The sequence below is a fragment of the Gorilla gorilla genome, chromosome 8 (genome assembly GCF_029281585.2).
Source record: "Gorilla gorilla gorilla isolate KB3781 chromosome 8, NHGRI_mGorGor1-v2.1_pri, whole genome shotgun sequence".
Lineage (NCBI taxonomy): Eukaryota > Metazoa > Chordata > Mammalia > Primates > Hominidae > Gorilla > Gorilla gorilla.
Genome location: NC_073232.2, coordinates 26,876,722 through 26,896,925, shown reverse-complemented (window position 1 = coordinate 26,896,925; position 20,204 = coordinate 26,876,722). Strand labels below are relative to the sequence as shown.

Genomic DNA, 20,204 nt, shown 5'->3' with positions numbered 1-20,204 from the left:
AAATATCCTTGCTATTTTAGTACAGTACTAAAGAGATACACACGACTTATCTTGTTGAGTATGTGTTTGGGTGGATAATGTGAGAGTGTGAAATACAATACTCAGCAACCCTGTCAAACACAGACTGTTTCCTGAAATGATAAGACATTTAGTCTGAGATATATGTTGCACAGAGTCCAAAATATTTTCTGTGAAACTGCAGTTCTGAATTATAATGAAAAAGATTTGTGTAAAGAATTTGTAAACCGTACTCACTCAAGCATTTCTTCTTATTCCATATTTCTAATTCTGTCTTTTATCTTTGAGGGGAAAAAATTAGCTAGCTAGCTAGATAGATAGACAGAAGGAACGGGATTGTCTTAGTGTAATTCACCACATACTGCTTTGACACTGCAACCACTGTTTCCACTGGAACTTCTTCTAGTCGAACTTGCTTTGTTCTTACCAAGAAAATGAAAAGCAACTTGATTTCTATTATTTGAGGTGTTGAGTGGAGTTGTTTGTGCTCAGAAATCTTTCCAACAGTTGCCCACATACTTTTTTTATTTTTATTTTATTTATTTATGTTTTTTTGAGACAGAGTCTCACTCTTGTTGCCCAGGCTGGAGTGCAATGGCACGATCTCAGCTCACTACAACCTCCGCCTCCCAGGTTCAAGTGATTCTCCTGCCTCAGCCTCCTGAGTATCTGAGATTACAGGTGCCCACCACCATGCCCGGCTAATTTTTGTATTTTTAGTAGAGATGGGGTTTCACCATGTTGGCCAGGCTGGTCTTGAACTCCTGACCTCAGGCAATCTGCCCACCTCGGCCTCCCAAAGTGCTGGGATTACAGGCGTGAGCCACCACGCCCAGCCTACTTCTTACTTCCTATTTGTTTCTAAGTTGGAGTATTGGAAACTCCACCCTACCCCAAATACTGTGCTGTTTCTTATTCTTTTTTGAATGATTGACTTTCTTGAGAATCTAGCTGTAGAATCTTTCCAGAAAAATATAGGCACAAAACAAACATGACATTTTGCCCTGCAATTTGGGGGCCTTCCTAGACCCCTTAAAGCCATCCAAGGAGTCCCAGCCAGTGATTCTAGGTAAAGACTCCTGCTCGTGGGCAATCTCATAAAAAAGTGAAGGTGAGCTGGCAGTGTGGTACCTGTGTGAGATATTGATATAGTTTGGCTGTGTCCCCAACCAAATCTCATCTTGAATTGTAGCTCCCATAATTCCCACATGTTGTGGGAGGGACCTGGTGGGAAATAATTGAATCGTGGGGGTGGTTTCCCCCATACTGTTCTTGCGGTAGAAAATAAGTCTCAGGAGATCTGATGGTTTTATGAGGGGAACCCCTTTTTTCTCTCTTGTCTGCCGCCATGTAAGATGTGCCTTTTGCCTTCCACCATGATTATGAGGCCTCTCCAGCCACGTGGAACTGTGAGTCCATTAAACCTCTTTTTCTTTATAAATTACCCAGTCTTGGGTATGTCTTTATCAGCAGTATGAAAATTGACTAATACAGATGTAAAACCTCCCAAATATTTCACAATATACCTCAAACTTTAAGGCAAAATTGTTAAGCGAAAAGAAATCATTAAAGGGAGAAAAGGATACTCTGAATTCTGATTCTCAATAGTATTAGTGGCTTTGATTGTTGAATTCTGATTGAGTCCATGTTATAGAGGAAGATCTGGCAAAATCATTATGGTAAAAAATTCATTTTACACACAGCATTTTAGCAACACTCCTTTTCAAAATAGTTCATGAGTTTTGTTTAAAGAATTTCTCTACAAATAATATCATAAGTGTCAAGTTAAAGTGTAAAGTGAGTGGATAAATACATCTCATTTAAAAGCAAATTTATACTAAGATCACCAAAATGCAAATCTATTAAAAATAGACCTTGTCTTTAATGTTTATTTCACATTATCTAAGTACATCCAGTTATGCAAATTTACAGTTTTATTTCACATCCTTGTATTCCTGATATACATATAACAGGACAAAGAACACATTTGCAACACTCAGCCTGTAAAACTCTCTTGGGGGAAACAAGATTCTCAGCTGCCTTATTCTTCTGCACATGTACAAATAAAGTTCTAAATAATTGGAGTGGAAATAAAAACTGGTAAAAGAGAAAACTGACTACATTTTTATGCCACTTGGGGATATTTGTACCTGACTTTTCAAATGGTCTTCTACTTGCTGAGTTACAATTTAATAGGTAACACATTTTGGGAGCTCCTTAAAATATGCCAAGAAGCTTCATTGTTTCTAGAGTGCTTAAAATCCACATGAAGCTGACATCAGCTACACATCACTAATGCTTAGATGTGGGTGCTGTGGTGCTGTGCATTTATCTAAAATATTTTAAAAGGTAGTAATCAGCATTGTTATCCCTCTTTTATGAAAATATCTTGCCAGGCTAGAAAACAAGCAATTATTTCTTCAATTAGGCAAAGGAAAAAAGGACAGACCAGTACAATTCAGTACTCATTTTAAAGAAAACAATCACATTGAACTAAAAATTTTAAATTTCAGTTACAATTTTATGAAATTCAAATATCTCAGAATCGCATTGAGGTACTAGATGACCGAGTGTTCATTCTGTTCAATATTGCCCACGAGATCTTTCATATCACTAGTTCCTGGGCTTGACTGACTGTTAAAATACAGAGTGTTTTCAAAGGCGCCCTCTTGAGGTAGGTGCACACGTCTTTTCTTATAAAAGAAATAGGCAGCAAGGCCAGCACCCGTTAAAATCAGAAGGATCACAATGATGACCACTCCGGCCACGTTGGAAGACGGTTTAGAAGGGTCCATCTTCCTTGTGTCAGCTATAAATAAATAAAATCATTAGGGAAAAGGTGGAGGGAGGCAGAGGGTTGCATGCTATGCAGAACTTTGCTTGTTGAAAAACTAAAAGGCATAAATATTCTTTCAAGCGACATTTGTCAAACAGAAAAGAAAGATGTGAAAACACGAGTCCCTGTGGTATAGAGGATTATTCAGAATGTTAAGATGATTATTCAGTTGCAAGAATAATCCATCTGTCTACGTAGCAGTGGGCTAGTTCATCAATGTATTAAAATATATATACCTTATTTCAAATTAATTTAAGGCTGTTAAAAATACAGTATAAGAAGATAAGTAGATTAGTAATGATAATAATGATAATAATTAAAAGAAAATGGAAATGAAGAGAAAAATAAAATAAGAATAGTGGAAACGTGAACTCATAGATGTAATTAGTAAACAAATAGCACTCATGATGTTAATAAGGAGGTTACAGGCAAGCCATAAATCTCACTTTCAGTTTTTTTTTAAGCAGCCAACAAAATGAGTGAAATGAAATCAGTTACCTAATTCAAGTAGTCTATAAAAGTTAAAACAAAAAAAATTCTAAGAAAAGAAAAAAAACCCACAGAGATTCTTAAGAGAAATTTCTTCCATGGGTTCAAGGCAGCTGTTTGTAACAGAGCGAAAAAAAAAAAAAAATGCCTTCAATAACTGCTTCTAGTAAAAACACCAACCTGACTCCAAGGCCTCTTTTTCTAAAGTATTATTCAAAGTAGGTTGATGACAAAGGATAGTTTAGCTTAAGCAAATTCTACTGAGAGAGCAGGGGAGTTGGAAGGGATTATTATTATGCCTTTTAAAACAAACAGTACGGATGTATTACTAACACAGAACTTGAAATTTTGCAATGGCCTTACCTTTTGTTGTAAGTAATTCATGAGTAGGTTTAGCATCAATAACTGTGTGTAAAAAAAAAAAAATTTATAAAAACCCAGAATAATTGCAGGTAGATAGCAAATATTATTTGGCTCACAAATACATGGAATCCTCCACATTTGATCTGTGTTGACATGATATATGATATTATGATATGATAGATATAAAAATACAGGTAGAAAAAAAGATCTGTACCTTTATCTATATATCTACCTACCTATCATCTATCTGTCTCTCTGTCTGAGCCACAGCAGTTGCCTATGGTTGTATGGTGCGTTTGAGTACATTAGAAGATCTGGAAATGTGGTTCTCCAAGTTACATTTGAGCCACTGATACTTAAAATCTACCCAATCTACCCATAAGTAAAACATTCAAGGCTAGGGGTTTTGAAATTAGCCTGCTGAAGCCTAAGATGTTAAAAAGCATTTGAATGAAAAGTAAAATAAGACTCCAGGCTGGGAGTGGTGGCTCACGCCTGTAATCCCAGCACTTTGGGAACCTGAGGCAGGTGGATCACCTGAGGTCCAGAGTTCAAGACCAGCCTGGCCAACATAGTGAAACCCCATCTCTATTAAAAATACAAAAATTAGCTGGGCATAGTGGTGTGCACCTGTAATCCCAGCTACTTGGGAGGCTGAGGCAGGAGAATGGCTTGAACCCAGGAGGTGGAGGTTGCAGTGAGCCAAGATCACGCCACTGGCAACGGAGTGGGCAACAGAGTGAGATTCTGTCTCAAAAACAAAAACAAAACAAAACAAATAAAACAACTCCAACATTGCACCAGAGGATGTGGTGTGTCTTAGAACAGTTAGAGAAGGCTAAAGACCTGCCAAATTCTAAAATGGTAAACTCTACCCCGTCTCTACTAAAAATACAAAAATTAGCCAGGCATGATGGCATGCTCCTGTAATCCCAGCTACTCGGGAGGCTGAGGCAGGAGAATCGCTTGAACCCAGGAGGTGGAGGTTGCAGTGAGCCGAGATCGCGCCATTGCACTCCAGCCTGGTGGCAGAGCAAGACTCTGTCTCAAAAAAACAAACAAACAAAAAAACAAACAAAAAACCTCTATTATCTAATCAGTAATTTATTGGGAGGGATATTATGTGACATGACATGTCAACAAAATATTTTTAAATTCCAGATAGAGGCACCTTGTGAGCATTCAACACTATCAATTCCCCGATCCTGTTCCTTTCATGGTCTCACTTTCCATCTTAAAAGGAGACTGAATTAGTCTGACGTGACTCATTCCACAATCAATTCTGATCCCTCTCCAGAACCCTGGTCTCCTCAGGTTTGGGCTGGTACTGGCTTTACCACCTTTTCCCTCATGCAGTAAGGCTTTGTAGATGGGCTCTCCTGACTGTTTGCAGCTTGGCAAATCCTTCAGATATCCCATTACAAATGCATTGATAAGCAAAAATCATTACAACAGCTAAGCAGACAGAGAGTGTCTCTCACTCACGCAGAGCTGCAAACAGTAATGAACTACAATGGCAGAATGGATTTTTCACGGATGAAAGGACAGAGCTTCCAATGGCCTCGTAATCACATTATGATTCCATACCTGATATCTTAGTATTTGAAAGAAATGGCAGCCAGTGATATGCACCATGCAACAAACTTCTTACTTACTTTTTGGTCTTTTACAAATATATCCTTTGTAGGAAGAACAGTGAATATTACTCCAAAACCCAGAAGACGCATGTAAAGCCACACAATCATTCCGTTCACCAGAGGGATCTCCTGTGTTCCAGTTGACAAAGGAGACTGGACTGTTATTTATCCACAGCCATGTCCCTGGTCATCAGATAAAACCAATAAAGACAAAAGTTAAATATAACCTATCTTAAAATAAGTTCAGCCAATTTATGCGAAATTTCTAAGCATATTCTTTTATACTAGAATCAATAGTCATTTATAACCAGACTTAACAGGCAAGACTATAATGACTAATTATTACAGGGAAGGAAACGAAAAAGAATAGGTTTACTATATAGCTTTAGTTAAAAACGTATTTCTAATTAGTACAAATATCTATACTTATCCTTTCCTTAGCATTTTTTTCCTGGCCCCATGAAAACATAGAAAATGCTTTTTAAAGCTCCTCAACTATCTTAGCTACAAAAGATATTTTTTAATTAGCAACTTTGAGGATAGCATGATATGAAACTCATTTTAAATTTCAGTTCTTAAATAAAAATATGAGTTTGAATTTTCAAATCCTCATGAATTAATCATTTTTAAGGCAACACATTTTGGAAACGAAATCTTGTTTTACATACAACATTTTACAATATTTGTGATTAAATAAGCACGCTGCAAAAATTACCTTCAACATTTCTGAACAATCCTATCCAAAAATTGGTTTTACTTTTAAGTGGCTCAACCCGATATGACAGAAAACTGGATTCTGCAGCACTTTCAATGGAAACCAGAGAGGAACCTAGAAAGCATAAAAGGATAAATATGATAGCTGCACATTTAAGTAGCTGAAAATATTTTTGTAAACAGCACTGCTATTGAGAGCAACAAAAATCAGCCTAACATCTCCACTTAAGGGGAAGAATTTCAAAGGGCAGGTGTTTGTTTTCTCAGAATTTTAGTTTTCATTCTGAAATATGTTTTTAAGCATCATTAGCATCATTTGAGTACAAGCACTGAACTAGTTCCTGCAGAATATTCAAAGATTAGTAGGATGTAGAGTATGTCTTCCGAAAGTTATGGTTCAGTGGCCAGTAATAAGAGTACAAAGAAATATTATAGAAGAGAAATTAAGTGCCATATGCTATAGACATGTGAAATATTCATTCTTGGCGAGGCAGCTAAAAGGGAGGATAGAGGAAACAGAATTTCAGTAGAGAGAAGAATAGGATTTCAAGTAAAAAGGATAGAAAATAATTCCAGGAAAAAGAGGTAATAAGAGGAAAGACAAAGAGGAAGGGAAGCACAGAACTTCTTCAGGAACAGAGATAGCTTGGTTTGGCTGGAGTATAGCACCAATCTGGTCCACAGGCAAAAAAAAAAAAAAAAAAAAAAAAAAAGACATGGGTTAGGTCTCATTGCAGAAGACCAGAGACTGGTATTAAGGGCAATGTGGTGATAAAGAACACTAAGTTTTTTTTTCAGGCAGCTGAATGATGCAATAACCCATCGCCTTGCTTTGACTGGTCCTATACATAACAGTTAGATTCTTCACCTAAGAATGGTCCTATATTAGATATTATTAGAATCCAGCTGTTATGTATAGGACCATTCAAAGCAAGGAGACAAAACAGAAAGACCAGTTAGAGGGCTATGGAAGTGACAACCCATATTAGATTGTCAACATTAAATTTTAGAGTAAAAATCTCTAGCTTTTTAATAATAACTAATATCTTTTAAGCATTTCATTCTGGACATTTTGCTTTGGACTTTACAAGCATCAACCCATTAAATTTTCACAATCACTTCATTAAATAGGTACCATCTTTGCCCCATTTTATAGCTAAGGAAACTAAAGCACAGAGGATGAGTAATCTGCCAAGATCCTAACACTAGCAGAGGGAAGATCATGGTATGACCCAGGCTTTCTGAACCTTGAGGGTCCGCACCTAACCATATGCCCGTATCCCGTATTACTGAGTTCTGAATTATCGCCTTGTTTTCACGGCATGACTACATAATCCATTATTAAATATATTTCACAAACATTAGCCGTTTCAAAATATCTATGACTCATATTTTGACAATGAGAATGAGAAGCATTCATTTTATTTACCAGAAAAGAGTCACCTAAAATGGAAAACAAAGTTTCTACATATTCATTGCAATTTTTTTCAAAAAAATACTTAGCAATATGAAGAAAACATTTTTTTTAATTACAAAAGTTCAAAGAAGGCATCAGGTGACATCATGAGAAATGCAGAATAAGTTCTTCTGAAGATTATTTTTTCTATAAAACCAATGAGAACACTGGAAAACTCTAAATCCACTGTTTTGGAATGCTGAAAATTAATCAAAGGCTTGCAATAATTCAAGAAGCATTTATGCAAGAAAAATGACTGTGTCTTGGTAATGATAGTGAGTTTTATAGTGTTTTAACTTGTCCTAATCCCTCTGCCTTCTTTCCAGTCCTGCTGTAGCCTTAAAAACCAACAGCCCCACAACCACAGTGAAAACCAGTAGCCTAGAAGCCACAGGAGAGGCTAAAATGGGGTTGGAGCTCTTTCCAAGCCCCATTCTCAGAGAATCTCCATTACTTGACCTGTCTTACAGTTCCCTAGAAAACCCCACTCGCAAAGCTTGTCTTTATTTGACCTGATTCAGAGCTCAGTCAGTGCAAACAGACTTTTCCCTGCAAGTGTTTGTAAAAAACTATCAGTGGCAATTGTCTAACATTGTAACCATCTAAGGCAGTGATAATAGTTGGGGCAAACAACTAGCGAATTGAAAAACTTAAAAGGAAAAGCTAGGGAATCGGATGTTCATAGGAGACTTTAAAAAGCATTGACAAATTCCGGGGAATGTAGAAGGCTACAGATATGCATTGAAGTGTGCCCTTGCCCAAGGCTATGAGCATGTCTGAGAAAGACCTGAGAAGGTCTTAAGTTCTTGCATCTGGCTGAAGATGCACTACATAAGCAGGAAGTGAAAGCTAAGGCAGTTTGTAACTGCTTGGACAAATATTAAAGGCACATCCCAACACACAGACAGATCCTCTGCAAAACCTGGGAGACTTCATTAGTTCTAGGCACTTAAAGAAATCTGCACCTACCACATCTAACACCACATGTATACACATCATGATAAAACTATCAAAAGACAGAAAGTCTTAAAATCTGTGAGAGATAAGGGTCTCATCATGTACAGGGATCTTAACACTAATTTCACATTAGAAACCATGGCGTCCAGAAAGCGATGAGCTGACATCATGAAAAAGATGAAAGAAAATGACTGTCAAGCAGGAATTTTCTATTTAACAAAGCTATCTTACAAAAAATGAAGGAAAAAGTCAGACATTCCTAAACCAAAATGGAAAGAAATTATCACTTTAAGAACTACTGAAGAAAATACTTCCAGTGGAAATAAAAGGGCACTCAACAGTAACTCAAACCCATACAAAGAAATAAAGAGCATCAATAAAGGAAACTACATGGGTAAATATAAAAAATAGTTTAAATGTACTTTTTATGTATAACTCTATCTTTTCTAATTGAAAGATAACTGCATAAAACAATACTTGTAAATCTGTGCTTATGGGTATGCAATGGATAAAGTTGTTTTTGCCTGCCAATAACAGCACAAAGGAAGGCAGAGGGAATGGAGCTACATAACAGCAAAGTTTTTGTACACTATTAAAATTAAATGTATATATGTATATTAATATGAACCAGATTTTTTTTGATGTTTGAAATGAAGTCTCGCTCTGTTGCCCAGGCTGGAGTGCAGTGACGTGATCTCAGCTCACTGCAACCTCCACCTCCTGGGTTCAAGTGATTCTCCTGTCTCAGCTTCCCAAGTAGCTGGGATTACAGGCACCTGCCACCACGCCTGGCTAATTTTGAACTAGATTTTTGTAAATTAACACGTTAGTTGTAATCCCTAGGGCAACCACTAAGAAAACAACCAAACGATATATAGTAAAAGAAACAACAAGAAAATTAAAATGGAGGCCAGGTGTGGTGGCTCACACTAGCAATCCCAGTACTTTGGGAGGCCGAGGCAGGTGGATAACCTGAGGTCAGGAGTTCGAAACCAGCCTGACCAATAATGTGAAACTCTGTCTCTACTAAAAATACAAAAATTAGCTGGGCAAGGTGGCATGTGCCTGTTGTCTCAGCTACTTGGGAGGCTGAGACAGAAGAACTGCTTGAACCTGGGAGGTGGAGGTTGCAGTGAGCCGAGATTGCACCAATGCACTCCAGCCTGGGCGACAGAATGAGACTCTGTCTCAAAAAAAAAAAAAAAAAGAAAAGAAAAAGAAAATTAAAATGATGGTACACAAGAAATTATCTAGTTAACACACAAGAAGGTAGTAATAGAGGAATAGGGGAACCATAAGACATATAGAAAACAAATGGCAAAATGGCAGACATAAATTCTACCTATCTATAATTACATTAAGTGTAAATGGAGTAAACACTCCAATCAAAAAACACAGACTGGCAGAGTGAAAATTAATTAATAAGAAAGATCCAACTATGTGCTGTCTAAAAAAGACACTTGAGATTCAAAGACACAAATAGGTTGAAAGTAAAAGCACGGAAAAATATATGCTAAGCAAACAATAGCCAAAAAAGAGCTGGAGTGGCTATGCAAATATTAGATAAAATAGACTTTTAGATAAACATTAGTACTAGAGACAATAAAGACATTTCATAGGGAAAAGATTTTTAATACATCAAGAAGATGTAATAAGTGTAGATGTATATGTACCTAACAACAGGGCCCCAAAGTACACGAATCAAAAACTGACAAAGCAAACTTCAATTAGCAATAATCGTGCCTCGGACAAACCTCATCAGCTAAGATACTGCCACTGTGCAAAGCTAAAGCAAACTTCATGTCACTCAGAATTTAAAGTCAAAAGTCAGGTTGACTTTTGAAAGAACGTGGAGAAAATGAGGTTATAAACTGTGCGTACCACTGTTGGATGGAGAACTCTTGAGTTAGGGCATAAAAAACATGAAGTAAATATAATTCAGTAAAATATTTAACGGGATTTAACTAAGTGGCTTTTAAATGTACCCTTAAAATAAACTTTATTTGACATTTTTCACTTCAGGGGGAAAAATCATGCATCTTTGTGGTGTCTATTTGAGTTTTATTTGTCTTCACAAAAACAATAAATAGAAATACTTTTCTATTAATGGTACAGCAAAATAGTTCCTGGGCACTTGTAAAACTTCAGCTTCCCAGTGATAAGAGGTGAGTACAACACTTGGAATAACTGAGGATGAGAATCCTAACAATTTAGAACATGAAGTCTGAAAGGAAGAAACCATTTAGAATACGCTGTTTTCTACCCGAATTCCCTAAATTCTCTAAAATTTGAGGCTACAAACTTAGAGATTACATTTGGGAAGCATGATATTGGCCATTGTGTTATAAAATAAATCATTAAAAATATAAACAGGTATTTTTACATTCTTTGTATATTTCATGTATAGTGTCAGTGGACCCCACAATAGATGATTACAGAGTTTTCCTTCAGGAAATGTGGCACTCACCCATTCGAAGACATTCCAGAGAAGCTTGGCCCCAGTTTCTTGTATATGAGGACTCAATATAGTAACAGTGACCATGGAAAGGAATCCATGCTGTGTGATCTGACTCCGGGCATCTGCCAGGCAGTTGTGGGGGTTCAGTAGCAGGGATTTCTGTTAACAGAAACACATTTTAAATAAAGCAAAACCTGAAGTTTCTGTAGTGTGTAGCATCATACATTAGCAGCTACAAAAATTGATCATTGATCATTATTTTAAAAAATCTTCCAATGGTTATCATTTGGATCACCATATTTATTATTGGGTTTCCTTTTATCAATGTTTTCCACTTTAAATATATTTCAACAGAATGTGCTATGGTATAGCAGCAGTCAGTTACACTCATAGTTAAGACAATCGATCTATAGATACCTACAAAGATAATTTTTTTTTTTTGAGACGAAGTCTTGCTCCTGTCCCCCAGGCTGGAGTACAATGGCGCGATCTTGACTCACCGCAACCTCTGCCTCCCGGATTCAAGTGATTCTCCTGCCTCAGCCTCCCGAATAGCTGGGATTACAGGTGCTTGCCACCAGACCCAGCTAATTTTTGTATTTTTAGTAGAGAAGGGGTTTCACCACGTTGGCCAAGCTGGTCTCGACCTCCTGACCTCAGGTGATCTGCCCGCCTCGGCCTCCCGAAGTGCTGGGATTACAGGGGTGAGCCACCGCACCCGGCCCAAAAATAAATTTTTTAAAAGTCACCACAAAGTAATTTGTAAAGTGACTTTCCTTTTTTAAGTCACTGTTTTCCTTTTCTGGGATCCTAATTCCTACAACCCTTTCTTAGCTATTAATAGCACCTGGGATTAACTAAAGGCTATATTTAGAATTCTAGTATGGTGTCCATCATTGACTCTGATGAATCTACATGTATTCTGATAAAATTCCTTTGATATAGATGTGTTGTCAACATCAAAAGTAAGCAAAATTTCCTGGGGAGATGTTTATCTCCATTATTTTGATCTATGTATGTTGGTTTATAAAGATAGTCTTTTGATAGGTAAGGGAGTATGTTCTATATTATTCTTAGCTATCCAAGATACATTACTGTTTAATAATATCAACAGTGGTATGTAGTAGCTTATTCAGAAATGTTCAGATCCCCTGACTGTTTTTATATATTCAATTACCATCTGATCTTTTACAGAGAAAGTAAAAACTTTCATTGCAATGTGCTGTCTTCCAGTAGCCATCAAGATCCAGATAAACACATGCTGATTTCAATTTGGGCTCATCAGCGGCCCAGTTAGTGTACCTCACCCTCCACTTATCAGTCCAAGTGTATTGATTATCAGTCTGCAACGACAAAAACAAGCATTAACATGCAGCCTTGCTTCATTTAGAAAATACTAAAAGAACCAACTCAAGAATACAAAGTATATTTAAGACCGTGATTTGACATAGAACCTGGAAGGAACATTTGAGAATAAAAAGAACACTATAAATCATTTCTGTCAACTCAAATTCAGTAAATGCAGCCTTTCTTAGAAACAGTTATTTCTTAGAGATCCCCAGGAATACATCCTTGGAAGTTATTTCAAAAAACACTAATAAAAAAAAATTCATCTCTTATTCCATGGAACTCTCTTTGTTTGCAGGTTTTCAGGGCAAAAGAGAAGTTTTATCTTCATAACAAATAAGATATTTCTTATATTATTATTGAAATTATAATAAAAATTAAGTAATTTGCATTAAATTCATGGACACCTGAGAGAAATACTCATCTCTTCATATCTTCTCATTATTCTATTGTTGAAACAGCACCAATGGTAAACAGCTTAGCTAAGGTCATGGAAGAGAGGTATGGAAGAGAGGTAAGGGTATGGAAGAGAGAAGCCTTAGTCTCTTGATTTCTAGTGAGGCAGTCTTTCAGCTATATTCTAGTGAGGTGGTCTTTCAGCCATATGACATCACATATATATGATGTAAAAAGTCAGTCGTTTTAGTCTACTTGCACAGTCAATTTCTTTCTTTCTTTCTTTTTTTTTTTTTTTTGAGAGAAGTCTCGCTCTTGTCCCCCAGGCTTGAGTGCAATGGCTTGATCTAGGCTCACTGCAACCTCCACCTCCCGGGTTCAAATGATTCTCCTGCCTCCGCCTCCCAAGTAGCTGGGATTAAGGCACTGCCACCATGCCCGGCTAATTTTTGTATTTTTTAGTAGAGACGGGTTTTCACCATGTTCGCCAGGCTGGTCTTGAACTCCTGACCTCAGGTGATCTGCCTGCCTCAGCCTCCCAAACTGCTGGGATTACAGGCGTGAGCCACCGTGCCCGGCCTGCACAGTTAATTTCTTATTAAATTTAGTGAAACAAATTTATGATTACATACAAAATATTGATAAACATCAAAATATTACTTATCAATAATATCCTTTTAACAGTCTAATAGAGATTTTACAGGTATTGTTTAAGAATAGATGATATATAATATTAATCAGAGGTAGCTGAATTTTTCAAAGATTCAAGCAATTATCACCCTTTTGACTGCATTATTTAATTTACCAAGCCAATTGCCAAAAATCCAGTGACAAAAATTAGAAGTATGTGTTATCTCAAATTAGAATTTTGTAGTATTATACCATGTTTAATCAAATAATGCTTGTATAATCATTAACTCTATAGAAATAAGGAAGATAATAATACTGTTGTAGTCATAAATATTGCCACAATGAAAAACTATTTAATCTTTCTAAAAATAAAAGCTTAAACTCATAAGAGAATCGTGAACATGTCTGTGAGAAGAAAACAAATGACTTATCAAATGACTTAATTATAAAAACTTAGTCAACAGCGACGTAAAAATGTCTTGCCTAAATTTAATCACAGAAATCATTCTGAAACTACTTACTTTTAAATACACACTTCCCTACTTAGGAAATACACATGGTATAAATTGTAAATTTCTATCTCTGCATCATGGCCTTGGAAGCTCCATAACATCTGACACTCATCTACTCTCCAGTTTATCTCCTTTTTTTTTTTTTTGTCTTCTTGATATTCCTTCCTTATGTTCTACCATCCTAGACTATATCTATAAACTTTGACTTTTTCTGAGGAACCTTCTTGGTCCTCCCCACTAGCCCAACTGGTCCCTTTTCTCTCTTCTCATGACACTTTCTATATGCCTCTCTTTGATACTTCTTATATCTTAATTGCTGACTGTCATATCTACTTCTACTAGGAAGCTTGCTGGTTGGCTAGCTAGAAGGATGAATAGAGGAGGATAGATGCATGACCAGGCATCAGAGAAGACTTGTTTTAGGAATAATTTGGCAACTCTATCAGCATTCTTAGTTTTCTGCCTCATCCCTAGTCTTTGCCAACCTTAGTCTATTATGGAATACAAGGAACTGACTGCAATGAAATATTTCTCACAAATGGATGGGAGCTCTACAACCTCAGGACCTACAACAAGTCTAGAATGTCTTGCCACAACAAATAAAAAGTGTCCCCACCACTGGCAACTATGTCCCTAACCTGCTTTCTTAATTCTCATGCCATAGTTACAATCATGACCTTGGAAGCAATAAGTGAATAAATTAAACTGTTGAGATTTGGAATATAATTTTCATAGTCTAATGCAATAGGAGAGTTAACATTCATCAGATAATTCTTAGTTTGATTTCTGACACATATCACTAGCTTGCCAGATCCTTAAAGGCATCACGTCCCTGAAAGATTGGATCTTGTTGATGTTAGTATCATTCACATTGCCTAGCACAGTCTCTTACACATAATCAGTTTTCAACAGAACAAACAGAAAGATTATCATATTCAACCGTAATTCACTGATCATGTCAAGTTGCACATATTTCCAGCATCTTACCAAGTTACTGTTCAGGGCGATCCACACACGTTCATTAGATGTTTCCATCTGCAGCCACGCAAATGCATTACTGTAGGGATCCAGAATGCTAGCTATAAGGGAATTGTGAAGCTTGCAGTATGTCTCCGCTTCATGCCATTGAAATTTTTGTCTCATGAGTGAATAGCTGCTTTTGCCATATTTAATAAAGCCAGCTGTTTGAATCGTTGCTGGAGGATTAGTCAAGGAAGGATCTAGATAAAAACATTATTCTCATTAGCATTATCAATAAACAGTAATTGAGCCCTATCAGTAATGATAAGTGTGTCTCATCTATCATAAAAATAAGCAAAATAGCATAACTTCAAACATTCAGCTGTTAGAAATATTTTATAAGCCATTTCACACTAGAAAACAGACATTTTTTCATCAGTATCCCTGATCAAATTAAATTAATTCCAAACTGTATTTAGAATATTAAGGCAAATACATGATCAAGTTTCTAAACTAACAAACAAAACATGTGACAAATTCAATCCAATCTAGTGTCTTGATGAAAGAAATGCCGTAGTTTAATCCCAAAAATTAAAGAACATAGACGATTGTGTCATTGCTAATCTTTATCTTTCCATGTAGGTTAAAAGTCAAGGTCAAGAAAAGTCTTTCTCTTCCTCCCTCATTTGTTCTACTTGATCCATGAGTTTGTATCTGTTTGACTTCACTTGTGAGTAATGCACATTCAGGTAACGGGTTTAGATTCTGGAATGCGGCCATACACAAGTCCCTGGTTCGTTTAACCTTGATCTCAAGATCAAGCTTTACTCTTGATGATTTTCTATGCCCTTCGCCTACAGGTAAAGCCTCCCATAATCTTACCCAAACTGACCTAGGGGTTGGAGCCCCTACAAGCCAAATCACTTCAGCTTTCTGATCTTTTGTCCTCAAGCTCCTACCATGTGTTTCTAATCACTGCATTGTGCCCCCTGTACTCTGAGCCACTTCATGTCAAGACTCCCAAAACAGCTTGTTTCTTTCTGTCTTATCTGATGCCCTAGAAGTCAGCAAATAACAGCCAGAGGATGAAATCTGACCTGTGGTCTGTCTTTGTATCCTGTGAGCTAAAAAAGTTTTTAAATGGTTGGGGATAGAGAAGAATCAAAGAAGAATAATATTTCATGACATGTAAATGTTACATGAAATTCAAATTCGTGTCCATAAATAAAGTCTTACTGGAACACGTCCACATTCATTTGTTTATGTATTGCCTATGACCATCTGTGACCATAGCAGAGTTGACTATTTGCAGTAGAGACTGTATGTCCTGCAAAACCTAAAATATTTGCCATCTGGTTCTTTACTCTGGTCTAGGGATCAAGATATCCTTGTTTACCAGTGTGTATCCTGGCCAATTCTCCAACGTGTTCCACTTTATGCCTACATGACCTGCCATTGGCCTTGTCCTTCACTACAGAAGTGCCAACTTTTTTGTTTCATTTCATTTTATTTTATTTTATTTTAGAGTCAGGGTCTTGTTCTGTTGCTCAGGCCGATCTTGAACTTCTGGCCTCAAGCAATCCTCCTGCCTCAGCCTCTCAAAGTGCTAGAATTACAGGCATGAGACACTACAACTGGTGATAAATTATAGTTTATAAAAGTTTATATGCTACCTTTTTTCACTTTAATACTGTGAATCTTTCCTTAAGTCATTAAAAATTTGCAAATGATTTTTATTTGTGGCAACATATTCTATCATGTATGTGTATAAGGAAAAGAAAGAGAAGTTTTTAAATAACTGTGTGAATCACCATTCACTCCTGGAAGGAGTGTCCCCTCTTGGCCCAAAGAACAGAGGCAAAGATGGCATGCTTTGGTATTACTGGTAACCTAAGATTCTGGTGCTATAGAGTGTAGTATAGAGAGAAAAAAGACATGCACTGGGATGGCTTTTGGATTAAGAAAGGTTAGGATTGCAGGAGTACTTCTCAACCATCTGAAAGTATCTTAGATGGTTTTCAGTCATTGTCATGAGTTGACATTAGTTCCCTGATTTCCAAAATAGTATAGAAAAATTCCTTAGGTCTGGGAGGCTAAGTACCTTCCAACACAAACCCATCCTGTAAGAACTCTACTCAGGATGACAGCAACCCTCACCACCTTCAACCCTCTTGTCTAATCTATTTTTAAATTTTTGACCCTTTTGTGTAGCTATGAGGTAGGAGGCAGGACTCACTCCAGACCAGATTGAAGACTGGCTGAAACTCTCCATAAGGCACACCCACCACTGCTGTGGCAGCCCCCAGAAGTTACCATTCCTTTTCCAAAAATTTTTGAATAACCTGCCCCTTCATTTGCATGTAATTAAAAGTGGGTATAAATATGAGTGCAGAATTCACTGCCTATGGCATAAGCTCTGCTCCACAAGAAGCAATATGTCTGCTGCTGCTGTGCACTTTTGCTTTAATAAAAGTTGTTAACACCACCAGCTTGCCCTTAAATTCCTTCCTGGGTTAAGCCAAGAACCCTCCAGGGGTAAGCCCCAATTTTGGGGCTCACCTGCCCTGTCAACTAGGCATTTTTATTCTAGTTTATCTAGAAACTAAAATGTATATAAACACCATCTTAATTGACAGCAAATATCTGCATACTGTGTTGTTTTCATTTAACCATATTCTGGCTTTCTAAGATGAAAAAAGAAACTCAGGTCATATATCCACATGTTTAAGGCACACAAGATATAGGACAAATAATGAGGCATATATGATGCTTTATGCCAAAAGTTCTTAAATTACATGAATTAAAGGGAGGTATTCCTATTCTGACATTTAAAAAAGGTACAGGTAAGCAAATATCCCAAATTTCTAACAGAAAGTTTTAGTGACAGGTTTAGTCTGCCCAAAACTGTCTAGTTAAAAAAAAAAAAAGCAGATTCATGAATTAAGTATAGAAAACATTACCCTTTTTGTCTGTCATAGGCTTCCATGGATTAAAGCAACAATCAAAGCTGCTGCTATGCAAGGAAATGATCATATATTTTATTTTATTTTTGTTTTTGTTTTTATTTTGGTGACAAAGGGTCTCACTCTGTCACCCAGGCTGGAGTGAGGAGCACAGTCATGGCTCACTGTAGCCTCAGCCTCTCTGGCTCAAGTGATCCTCTCACCTCAGTCTCCCAAGTAGCTGGGACTACAGGCATAAGTCACCACACCTGTAGTCCCAGCTACATAAATAAAATAATTTTGTAAAAGTACAAAATAACTTTTGTATTTTTTGTAGAAATGGGATTTCACTGTGTTAACCAGGCTGGTCTCAAATGCGGGGGCTCAAGCAATCCACACACCTCAGTCTTCAAAAGTGCTGGGATTACAGGCATGAGCCACGGTGCCCAACCATGATTATATATTTTAAAGTACATTTAAAAACACAGGTCTTCATCAGGACAAAGAGCTAATGCATGTGGGGCTAGGTGATAGGTTGATAGGTGCAGCAAACCACCATGGCACACGTATACCTATATAACAAACCTGCATGTTCTGTACATGTATCCTGGAACTTAAAGTAAAATAAAATAAAATAAAATAAAAGTGAGGTCAGGCACAGTGGCTTACCTCCTGTAACCCCAGCACTTTGGGAGGCCGAGGCAGGTAGATCACCTGAGGTCAGGAGTTCAAGACCAGCCTGGGCAACATGGAAAACCCCATCTCTACAAAAAATACAAAAATTAGCCAGGCATCTTGGTGTGTGCCTGTAATCCCAGCTACTCAGGAGGCTAAAGCAGGAGAATTGCTTGAACCTGGGAGGCGGAAGTTGCAGTGATCTGAGATCACACCACTGTACTTCAGCCTGAGCAACAGAGCGAGACTCTGCCTCAAAAAAAAAAAAAAAAAAAAGTAGGGGAAAAAAAAAAAAAAACCCAGCTCTTTCAGGAAGGTAAGCTTTGGTAGAACTTACCGGATCGTGTCTGGCATATGTAGCCTCGTTTACTGTCGCAGGTATCATCCATCCATTTTCCTGCTTCATTTGATGCGCCTCCAATAATAACAACACAGTCAGCCTGTATATTTACAGAGAAAGAAAAAGAAAACAATCATGAATCAATGACTATTGAAATCAATTCATTAATAAGCAAAAAAATCTTTCATTATCCCTGATTTCCAAATTTTAAGATTGTCCTAACTTAAGATATGATCAATCCTTCATTACTTTCTACCCAACTCTACCTACTATGGATATCCTCCACATTTGAACTCTCACTATATGAATCGAAAACCCAGCCGATTTGGATAAATTTTGGAGACAGGACTGAGAAATTTTGCTATCAGACCTTTTATCAATCACTATAAAAACTTAGAAATCAAAGAAACTAGGAGAACACAGTATCCTCTCCATACTAATTACCAGTATTCAAACCCAAAAGTAGGTACCATATTTTTAAAGGGAAATGAGCATGATCTATATATTTCATTGCTAAATTTATAAAAGTATTATTATAGATTCATAGTATGTGGCTGGTATAGCCAGAAAGTTTCACATCTTATTTATAGTCTTACAGGGGAGTATGCCAGGACTGCAACAATATTATATTTGTTTGGTTGTGAATGTGTTTGCCATTCCAAATCCTTCTTTCCTTTATGTACTAAATATATCTCAGTTTTTTTTTCTGAAATGCCATTATTTCCATTCTAATCCTCATATCTGGTCCTGTTGGAGTAGAGGTGAGAGAAACACATGCTGCCTGCCCCATTTCAATGTACTATCTACACTTTAATTTGAAATATGGTATTTTGCTCATTTAAAGTAAGAGAAGGCCAGGCACAGTGGCTCACACCTGTAATCCCAGCACTTTGAGAGGCCAAGGCTAGAAGATCACTTGAGCCTGGGAGTTCAAGACCAGCCTGGGCAACATAGGGAGACCTCAACTCTACAAAAAATAAACAAAATTAGCTGGGCATGGTGGTGCACGCCTGTGGTCTCAGCTACTCAGGAGACTGAGGTGGGAGGATCGCTTGAGCCTGGGAGGTTGAGGCTGCAGTGAGCTATGACCATACCATTGCACTCCAGCCATGCTGAGAGAACAAGACCTTGGGAAGGAAGGAGGGAAGGAAGGAAGGAAGAAAGTGAGGGAGGGAGGGAGGGAGGGAAGGAAGGGCTGAGGGAAGCCAGAAATAAAGACAAGACACCTGGTCAAATCATTTTGCTTTTTTGCTGGAGCCCCCAAATTTCACTGTGTTTATTTTCACAGTTATCTTCTATTTTTTTTTTTTTTTTTTTTTGAGATGGAGTCTCGCTCTGTCGCCAGGCTGGATTGCAGTGGCGCAATCCTGGCTCACTGCAACCTCTGCCTCCTGGGTTCAAGCAATTCTTCTGCCTCAGCCTCCCGAGTAGCTGGGACTACAGGCGTGTGCCACCACGCCCAGCTAATTTTTGT

The 20,204-nt window shown here is 37.4% G+C and overlaps 1 protein-coding gene and 1 pseudogene across 1 annotated transcript in view; both read right to left on the bottom strand.

The window, feature by feature from the left end:
- Positions 1–1,876: 1,876 nt before the first annotated feature.
- Positions 1,877–20,204, bottom strand: part of MRC1 (mannose receptor C-type 1) — a 102,324-nt gene continuing 83,996 nt past the window's right edge. The window contains exons 23-30 of the mRNA XM_031015656.3: positions 18,728–18,830; positions 14,801–15,033; positions 12,106–12,271; positions 10,938–11,087; positions 6,059–6,172; positions 5,362–5,526; positions 3,707–3,748; positions 1,877–2,827 (exon numbers count right to left, since the gene is read on the bottom strand). Coding sequence (XP_030871516.1) covers positions 2,577–2,827; positions 3,707–3,748; positions 5,362–5,526; positions 6,059–6,172; positions 10,938–11,087; positions 12,106–12,271; positions 14,801–15,033; positions 18,728–18,830 — 1,224 coding nt within the window. The 3' untranslated portion in view covers positions 1,877–2,576. The remainder of the gene's footprint in view (positions 2,828–3,706; positions 3,749–5,361; positions 5,527–6,058; positions 6,173–10,937; positions 11,088–12,105; positions 12,272–14,800; positions 15,034–18,727; positions 18,831–20,204) is intronic.
- LOC115936172 (uncharacterized) lies at positions 10,143–10,258 on the bottom strand (annotated as a pseudogene).